We start from the raw sequence: 9,887 nt of genomic DNA, 5'->3' as shown, positions 1-9,887 counted from the left end.
TAAGTATAGACAATTATCATATGCTAAAAGTGTATTTCATTTACGTGTTTATTTACTTCTTCCTGCTTTAATTTGGAAACCAACACTCGTCGGTTCTGCGGCCGGATCCCACCTCCTTTCTAGGGGACACTCAAATGCGGGATCTACGCATTTGCCCGAAGAAAAAAAACTGCTGTTAGATCAGCCTCCCCGCATTCCCCGTGCATCGGTGGCGATGTGTCTTCATGTTGGGGGGGGGGGCGCATGCGCATGCGCAATGCCTTGTGTTGCAACACAACAGAGCTCGACGGCAATCGTAACCTGGAGAAAACAGACGTTACTAAAGCCCTTTGAAAAACTAAGGAACTACACACGGGGTGTATGGGATTACCGCGACCATGCACGGATTACAGGAGAGGAAGTTTAGGAAATAGCACGATAAGTAACACTGAAATCGTTTTTCGTCACGTGGTTAAGGAAGACCAATCGGAGCGAACCGAATCCATCGGAAAGTATGCTCTTTGTTCGGATATTTTGCCAACTTTATGCCCAAATCTGCGCCTTATGCTTTGTTAAAAAAAAGGCCCGGATGTGTATCTGGATGGACGTTTTCGCGACGAAGGAGACGACACGGACACGTATTATGTCAGTTTTGGCGGAATGCCACGTGTCGAAGTTTTGATAAACAGTGAGCTCAGCCCAATTTCATCACATGATTCCCCTCCCCCACCCAGCGCAGGGAATGGGGAAGAAGGCGGACATGTTTGAGGGAAATGTGCTGGTTAAAAAGTATCGAGGCGGAAGACAAGAAGAATATTTGAAGAAAGGTTTCGCATTGTTATGGGATTTACCAGTCAACATTTGTATTTATTTTAAATTCAAGGTTTTTATGTCATATCTTTAATTTTATTTAAAATTTCGTTTTTAACCGCAGTCTGCGTTTGAGTTTTTAACAGCGTTAAGTTGTTAGAACTTTTGTAGTAATGTTGTATGGATCCAGTTTTACCTTCTATGGTTTATTAGAGTGACATTGTGGGGAATTTGTAACCTTGGTGTGGGGGATGGGCGCATGTGGTTAGGTAACCATTTTGTATGGTTGTTGGATTTATAGACTGTCGGTCGCTTTCAAAAGATTATTATGATGAAGTATTTTTGAAGATTTACTAGTTATGTAATGCCATTGTTTATACTGTTGGTTAATTCTATTTTGTAAACTTATTAAGGCTAGATATGGTGTTGCATCTTCAAAGAAGATTACTTTTCTTTTCGGTTTCCTAATACTTTTAATTAGCTTTGTCAGTCAGATTGTCTTATTTAACGTGAGTTATGCTGGACAAAAGCAGTATTTACTTTGATGCAGTCTGAGGTCAGTGAGGAAAACTGCTGTGTCATTCAGTGGGTCATTGTCTATAGTTCTTATGACCCCGGTGGCATTTTCTTCCGTCGAAGTAAATTGTCTACAGACGTGTCGTTATACACACTTGCAGTTCCAATTGAATTGGACTTAACCCTTGTGCGTTACTGGCGTTTGTGAGCCACGAAGGCCTTGGTTGGCTTTGTCCTCTCAAATGGCGGCCTTTCTTAAGCACCAGACGGACCCTACTTAATTATTCTGTTTGTACGCGAAACATGTAACGTTTTGTATGTTTTGCTTGATGTTTTACCGGACATATTGAAGATATGTCTATTATTATACTCTGTCAGTATACTTAAAGATGGCGGCTGTACAGCCCTTCTGAAAGACAGAAATGCGGACATGCTGGTAGGCAAAAGAGAGCGCTTGTGGGGTGAGGCTCTCGAGGGTTACACGTGATTCGGTGGAAGAACCAATGGGCTTCTTGATATTTGCCCTGAAAGCCCGCGTTACAACTATATTGACCAATCCCTGCCGTCGCGTTGCACACGTTGACGCAATGTAATATGATAAGCAGGGGGGGGGGGGGGTTCGGTGCGCTCGCATTTTGTACAGGATTAAATAGAGGAACCAGTTACAGACGCATATCTGTATTACTGAATAGGCTCGGCCAATAATGTTGTACAATTTCCTTGACCGACAGCAAAAACATGCGAATAGGTTGGCCCGAAAGACTGTCAGTGAAGTTTCTGTTTTTAGGGGTGTGGTGACTTTTACCGACATGTTAAACAGCGTATAGAAACTCGGGGGGTGTGGACTGTCTGAAGTAGTCTATCCAATAGGACGCTCGGTCGGTCTATAAAGCCGAGGGTGTAGTCGCATCGTCGCCATTTCAACGAAGCAGATTAAAGGAGTTCGCAGTGACGGGGAGCGGAAAGCTGACGAACTGAGACGATCCAGGTCTGAGTCTAGCTATAAACAGAATCCGGATCCATCCTGATGGATATGGCTGTTAACCCGCTCCTTGACAGGTATCTACTGGTAAAATCGACTCTCAGCTTTCCATCATGGGGAATATTGTAAATATTTCTCATGAGTTTTATTCAAAATATCGTTGCTGGCGGCTTGTGTTTGCCGTAATACGAGTGGGAGAAGGAAATGGACTGAGTGCTACAGAAAGAAGTCTATCGCGGGCGGTAAAATGAGTAGTAACAACATTCACGTTGAGGAAATTGAATGTTCTTTTTGTGGGCTGTAACGAGCTGCGACTGTTGTTCGTACTACGCCGGCGCCATCTTCGGAGCGCCTCTGCTGTTGGCCGCTCTCTCCCGCTGCCTGGCAGTTCTGTTAGCATTGCTAGCATTAGCGTCACAGATTGCAAGCTTTCCCCACTCTACCAGTAGACTGGCGCTTCTTGTTCATAGGGTGGTAATGTAACCTGTGTTCTAAATTCCATGACATACGGTATGTTAACGGCACAGATTATCATCTAACGTTATGTCTATAGCTATATACTCTCTCTATATATATATATATATATATATATACTGGCGGCTAACCAGACTGTGATGTTGACGACAATAAGCTACATTACACCAGATAACGAGAAGGAGGCAGAGGACCACACCGGTATTTCTGCGTGGTCCGCCGGGTTGCTATTGTAGCCATGTGACGGGCGGGGGTTGTTGTGATCACTGGTACAACGTTACATTACAGCGCTCCGGCTTTAGCTATCTGTGTGTTGGGTGTTTCAGTTGGTTGCCAGGTTACATAGCTCATGTCACTCAAAGTCAAGTTAGGTGACGGTTGCAACTTTCATTGTGGGTTGTTAATTTAATTAATTTAAGTTAAATTGTTTGTTACTTCAATATTCATTTCCTTTGTTTTTTTCTGGGCTCCCATACCCAATTCACCTCTTAGTTATATGTTAATCTAATACAGCTAACATGAAAATATGTTTTTGTTTAGCGTTGATAATGTTATGTACATGATTATTTCCCCCTTTTAAATAATAAAGTACACTAACTGTCAAATGTGTTTCCACAAGTTGTATCATTCAAAACAGATTGCCTTACCAAAAACAAATATGTAATGTAAACATGTAAATATTTATTTCTATTGCTCAGTTATAGCCATGTCTGTACACTTAATATGGAACAATTAAGCCCCAGGAGCTACACTATTGCCACTATTTGTGGTAAGTGTACTTGAGTAGGGGGGGGATTAGTGCAAACACCCTCTGAAAGCACGTTCTAGATACATGGGTGCACCTATTTTACAGCATGATTCCAACTTGCTAAGCTGCAATGACTAAGAGGACATTATTGTGCAGACATCTTTTGTGATATAAAGTTGCGAAGGGGCAAATCCATAAGTGCCAAAAGTACCATAGGTGTTTGACAGCAGATGACTACAGGTTGCCCCCTTTGGCTTAACTGTTTTGCAGTCAAAGTGTCATTTGGCCATTGGAGATGTGACATGGTGAGTTCATGTTATTGACAATGGGGGCAGTGGATGCTTAACGTTCCATGACATCAGAGTGTGCTGTGGTTGTATTGTTTTGATGATTGTAATGCTCTTTTGGTTATTGCAGTGGTGCATATTTAGGGAATGCTGTTTTCTCACAGTAGTTCATAGCTGCAGTCTGGGAAGTTTAAATTGCACAGGATTTGTACACCAGTCTCAAGCTTTTTAGGATTCTTAACAGTCTTGTGTGAACTTGTAGAGATGCCGGATGTGACTGTTATTGGCAACCCAACTGCCGCTGAGAAGTTACCAGGAACTCCCTCTGCTGCACAGCGACATTAATGGTTTTAGGGCAGTGGTGGGATTTTTCAGGGCCAATGGCCTCACTCATTCTGTATAGAGTCTTGCTGGCTTTCCCCGTAAAACGACTTTTAAAATAGTCTAGTCAGTACTGTAACCTGGCATCTGAAACATCCTTTTAGGATAATTTTCCCTCATGGAAATGGGGTAGACTTCAGTCTGTGTGATCTGTGAGGTGGATGTACAGAGGAGGAAGTGAAAGTCCTGCCTGTCCTCCTGGGACCGGGAGTGCAGATTTGGCAGGGCTAAATTCCAAGTCTAATGCGTGCTTCTCCAGTAACGCCTGGCTGACTGTGCCTTGTAAAGGTGATTTACTCTGTACCGAGTTTGTGGTTAGGGAATCAGGATGAGTCAAGATTGATGGCATATAATGCATGTCATATATATATATATATATATATATATATATATATATATATATCTCTCATCAATGTTAATGCTGCCAGTAATGGGGGGGGGGGGGCTCTAAATATTCCATATCCAAGAGGCAATGAGCAAAACCGTTTTCTGTTGCAGTTCCTGCAAAGGCACTGTCTCATTAGACAATCAATGCACATTGTAGTATAAGTTTGACTGTTAAAGTCAACAATGTGTTATTTTGTTGATGTGAAGAGCAAACCTGGTTTAGCATTTACATGGGAGACTTGTAGAAATATACATTTTCTAACCACGTGTTGGTCTCGCCATGACTTCTACAACCTCAGACAAACTGCCACCTAGTTAATTGGTCTTTCAATCGCTCTCTACAGCTCCCTTCTCGGGGTTGAGGTTGGCATTATGGGAGTCACAACGATGGACCAGAGCTCTGGCACAGCTGGAAAACGCATCAGAAAACCGTCCCTGCTCTATGAGGGCTTTGAGAGTCCTGGGATGCCCCCCCTCAGTCATATGGCCCCGTCGGGACCCCCGCAGCCCCTGGTGAGAGACCCCAGCCGACAGGGGAGGATGACCAACCAACTTCAGTTCCTACAGAAAGTCCTGCTCAAGTCGTTGTGGAGGCACCACTTTGCCTGGCCCTTCCATGAACCTGTTGATGCCACAAAGCTCAGCCTGCCTGTGAGTGTGAATACAAGACAATTGGAAATAACTTATATATATATATATATATATATATATATATATATATATATATATATATATATATGGGCATGTTTCATCATCACTGTTAGTAGTAAAACACCTAGATACTAGCCACCATTGTATCACATTGCCACCCTACTGTCAGGTTTTACATCCTAACAATTAGGTAGTCCAATGACAGCCTGCCAATAGTACATATTTTATTCTATTTGGTAGCCACTAACGCAAGTTGTCAGACTACTTTTGCTTGTCTTTTCCTTTTTAATGGGTTAATTGGAACAACCCTGAAAGTGTCTCTGTCTCCCTTTTTTAGGACTATCATAAGATCATCAAAACTCCCATGGACATGGGCTCTATTAAGAAGAGACTAGAAAATAACTTCTACCGCAGTGCCAGTGAGTGTATGCAGGACTTCAACACCATGTTTACCAATTGCTACATTTATAACAAGGTAAGAATCTGTCTGTCTGTCTGAAAACATGTGAGCCAGAGACATTATGGGAAGATTATTTCTCTTGCCAGCTGCTATTGGTAGCCAGTATGTGGTGAACCTGCTGATATTTGTCCCCAAAACATACAATATACAAACTTTCATATGAAGCCATTTACCTTACCATGAAAGGTTTAGATGCACAATTTTAAGAAAGTGTCGAAGTAAGTTTTAATTTAGTAAGAGTATAGAGGAATCCTGATATTTAAAATGTATTGTCCTCTAGCCTACAGATGACATAGTGCTAATGGCTCAGTCTCTGGAGAAGGCCTTTCTGCAGAAAGTGGCTCAGATGCCCCAGGAGGAACTCGAGCTGCCTCCCCCCCCTCCGCGAGTCAAACAAGCCAAACTTGGCAGAAAAGGCAGAGGTAATGCAAGTGAGCGTTGGCTGCAAGCAGGCTAATACAGCCAGACATGTCAAGTCTGCACTCATCAAACATACGGTACAAGCATGTAATCTTCCTAAATGCACATGTTTGCCCTCCCCCACAGTCACCGGAGGAGTGACAACAGCTCATCAGGTCCCCGCTGTATCCCAGTCGGCGTACTCGCCCCCCACGCCGGAAACACCCGACTCCATTCTCTCTACACCCCCTCAGTCACACGTGACCAAGAGCCTGCCCCCCATTCTAACAACTGAACAAAGCATCCCTACCCTTTCTGGTCTGCCCCCCACACAGCCCACAGCGAAGGTAATGTATTACACAAAACCTGTTGTATCAGTGTCGTCAGTGTGAGGATATTTTGAATAAAGGTAAGGAAGACCATAGACTAACCCCCCCCCCCCCCCCCCCCCCCCCCCCCCCCCCCCCCCCCCCCCCCCCCTATCGAATTCTCCTCCACAGAAAAAAGGTGTGAAGAGGAAAGCAGACACTACCACACCAACAACTGTAGCCATGCCCATCATGAGCACCATGGGAGTCAGCGGCATCAGCCTGGGGATGGGCGGTGGGCACGACTCCCCGCTCACCCTCACGTCTCTCGGAGTGGACCACAACTCCACGCTGGGGATGAACCACAACTCCACGCTGGGGATGAACCACAACTCCACGCTGGGGATGAACCACAACCCCACGCTGGGGATGAACCACAACTCCACACTGGGGATGAACCACAACTCCACACTGGGGATGAACCAAGGCCTTAGCCAGGGGATGGGGATGGGCATGGGGATGGGAATGGGGATGGGTTGTGGAACAGTGATGATGGGTACCAAATCAGCGGGGGGCAGGAGAGGCGTGAGTGGCCGAGCCATCAAACCTCCCAAGAAGGATTTACCAGATTCCTTGGTTGCACCACCAGTGCGCCGCAGCAAGCTGAACCCACAGCTCCGCTACTGCAACGGGGTCCTGAAGGAGCTGCTGTCAAAGAAGCATGCAGCATATGCCTGGCCGTTCTACAAGCCCGTTGACGCCTCGTTGCTCGGCCTTCACGACTACCATGACATCATTAAGCAGCCCATGGACCTCAGTACCATCAAGGTAGGGAGCCTTAGACACACACACACAGTTGTCATATGTTTTCTCAGAAGGAGAATGAGGGTTTCCACGGTGACTCCAGACAATGGGGCAGATGCATTTGGATTCAGTTTAGCTCAAATCTCCCTCTCTTATTGTCTTCAGCGTAAAATGGACGGCAGAGAGTATCGTGACGCCCAGCAGTTCTCTGCTGATGTTAGATTGATGTTCTCAAACTGCTACAAGTACAACCCTCCTGATCATGATGTGGTGGGCATGGCCAGAAAACTGCAGGTAATGCACTCGTTCTTTTGAATCAATAATTCAAGTCTATAGTGTCCTTTACATTGTCACTGTTTTTTTATCTGGTTCACTCACCTACTGTTTAATCCGTTTAGGATGTCTTTGAGTTCTGCTTTGCTAAGATGCCAGACGAGGCTCCAGCGCCACCTAGCTCCTCATCGTCCTCCTCCTCGTCTTCGTCATCCTCAGAGAGTGAGCTCAGCAGTGAAAGTGAGGAGAGTGAGAGCAGCCCTAGCTCCGACTCTGAGGAAGAGAGGGCAAACCGACTGGCAGAGCTGCAGGAGCAGGTCTGTACTGCTAATAATAAGATAATATAAGATAATATATCGCATCATCTTATAATATTATATTTAATTGGTTCATAGCGGTGATATAATATCAACAGTTAAATTTTTTTTTTAAAGAATCAACCTGCTTTATTAAGAGGAGGTTCCACAACACCAAAAGCAGGAAAACACCAACCACTGCTTCTGTGGCACCAATATTTAAATCTTGAGACAAGATATTTGTGCTCTAAATGGACACAAGTAGTGTGGAACCTCTCTCCAGAGCTACTGACAAAGTCCCTTATGGTCCATCCACGGCCTGTCACGAGCTATTGCTGCAATACCCTTCCCTCAGTATTCCACTGACTCACCTGTCTTTTTTTCTCCCATCAGCTCAAAGCTGTACACGAGCAGCTCACTGCACTCTCACAAGGCCCCATTGTCAAACCCAAGAAAAAGAAGGACAAGAAAGACAAGAAAAAGAAGAAGAAGGTAGAAAAAGAGAAGCACCGGAAGATAGAGGAGGAGGTGACTCCCATTAGACCGCCCAAGGCTCCCAAGATTGCCAAGACTCCAAAACCCAAGAGTAACCGAGGAACGGCTGGCCCTGTCGTGCCAGTCAAGAAGGCTCCAAGCAAGAAAAACAACAAGAGCAAGTGAGTACTGACATCTGTTGGACAGTGTTGGTATTGTATGCTGTATTTGCTTAAGGGGCTGGCGAAAGATGCCCACAAAAGGACCTGGCTTTGAGCAAAAAATCAGACGGATTGCTACGTGTTAAGATTTCTAAAGAAATTGTTTGTATTCAAAAAAGTACATCATCCATGCAAGTCTTATAATGTGATGTCTGCTCGCTGTTTCTGAAGCTCATGTGCTCATCACTTTGTGGGTTCCAGTGGAGCATCTTTTAACCGTCTCCCCCTACGTCTTCCATCAGAACCAAAAAGGGCGGCATGACTTTCAGCATGCCTCAGCCAGTTCACGATCCCATTGTGAGTCATTACGACTCGGATGAGGAGGAGGAGACGGCGCCCATGTCGTACGATGAGAAGCGCCAACTTAGCCTGGACATCAACAAGCTTCCCGGTGAGAAGCTGGGCCGCGTTGTCTACATCATCCAGTCCCGCGAGCCCTCGCTCCGAGACACCAACCCAGAGGAGATCGAGATAGACTTTGAAACCCTGAAGCCCTCGACATTGCGGGAGCTGGAGAGATATGTCATGACGTGTCTGAGGAAGAAGCCTCGTAAGCCATATGGTACGTTTAGGCCCATAATCAAGTTCACGTTATCTTAAACATTTCATCTTCTGGATTAGTAGACCTTTGGTGCAGTCCCTCCATCTTATGGCTGTTACGTTTGTTTTTCTATACAGCAAGTAAAAACAACGTTGCTGGCAAATCTCGGGAGGAGCTCGCTCTGGAGAAACAACTGGAGCTGGAGAGAAGGCTGATGGACGTCAGTGGGCAGCTCAACTCTGGGAAGAAGCCTGCGAAGAACAAACGTAAGTTAACATCTCTTCATATTAACAGTACAGAGGAGCCGTTCAGAAATATAGTGGACGATGATGGTTATGTCGGGAGAGTTTTTGCAAATCGTTGTTTTCTGGTCTGCAAATCCGCTCATTATTTTTCACTCTGGGAAGCTCCTGGTTCATGTACAAAATTACTTAAAAGTAAGGTGTTTTAATGCTTTTTAAAATAAAGACTTAATTTGATGAGACTTTTTTACATTGTCCACAGTTTTCGTGTTAAAGAATCACTTTATAGAAGTCCATGTATCTATAATTGTATGAGATAAGTGCACCGTCCTTTTGTTGAGATATGAGAAGATGACATGTGTTATAAGCAGCTGCTTTGTCTTTTCGCCAGCAGAGAAACCAACGACTGAGCAGCAAACGCAGCCGTCGCGTCTCAGCGCCAGCAGCTCCTCCTCAGACTCCTCTTCATCATCTTCTTCTTCCTCCTCCTCGGACACAAGCGACTCAGACTCTGGCTGAGAGGCAGGCAGTGTCTCCATATATAAAGGGTCATGTGAGGGGCCCTGGGTGTTTCACTTCCCAGCGAGCGGACTGAACTGCAGTAAAGTTACTGACGAAGGAGCCGCAGGACGATCGGACGAGACCAGCACTAGG

General features: G+C 45.1%; 1 protein-coding gene across 7 annotated transcripts in view; it reads left to right on the top strand.

Annotated features, from left to right (window-relative positions):
- Window positions 1-233: 233 nt before the first annotated feature.
- Window positions 234-9,887, top strand: part of brd2a (bromodomain containing 2a) — a 10,534-nt gene continuing 880 nt past the window's right edge. The window contains exons 1-12 of one of the 7 annotated variants that reach the window (XM_034544526.1): window positions 234-491; window positions 4,909-5,215; window positions 5,553-5,690; window positions 5,956-6,097; window positions 6,222-6,421; window positions 6,575-7,210; window positions 7,352-7,480; window positions 7,585-7,776; window positions 8,149-8,411; window positions 8,693-9,012; window positions 9,129-9,257; window positions 9,628-9,887. The exon at window positions 9,628-9,887 is cut by the window's right edge and continues 880 nt beyond it. In XM_034544526.1, the coding sequence (XP_034400417.1) occupies window positions 361-491; window positions 4,909-5,215; window positions 5,553-5,690; window positions 5,956-6,097; window positions 6,222-6,421; window positions 6,575-7,210; window positions 7,352-7,480; window positions 7,585-7,776; window positions 8,149-8,411; window positions 8,693-9,012; window positions 9,129-9,257; window positions 9,628-9,752 (2,712 nt within the window). In that variant the 5' untranslated portion in view covers window positions 234-360 and the 3' untranslated portion in view covers window positions 9,753-9,887. Of the gene's footprint in view, window positions 2,365-4,908; window positions 5,216-5,552; window positions 5,691-5,955; window positions 6,098-6,221; window positions 6,422-6,574; window positions 7,211-7,351; window positions 7,481-7,584; window positions 7,777-8,148; window positions 8,412-8,692; window positions 9,013-9,128; window positions 9,258-9,624 lie in introns of all 7 variants that reach the window. The other 6 variants (XM_034544525.1, XM_034544529.1, XM_034544528.1 and 3 more) reach the window with 6 other exon arrangements.

The sequence above is a fragment of the Cyclopterus lumpus genome, chromosome 11, assembly GCF_009769545.1.
Source record: "Cyclopterus lumpus isolate fCycLum1 chromosome 11, fCycLum1.pri, whole genome shotgun sequence".
NCBI lineage: Eukaryota > Metazoa > Chordata > Actinopteri > Perciformes > Cyclopteridae > Cyclopterus > Cyclopterus lumpus.
This window is presented reverse-complemented; position numbering and strand designations above follow the sequence as displayed.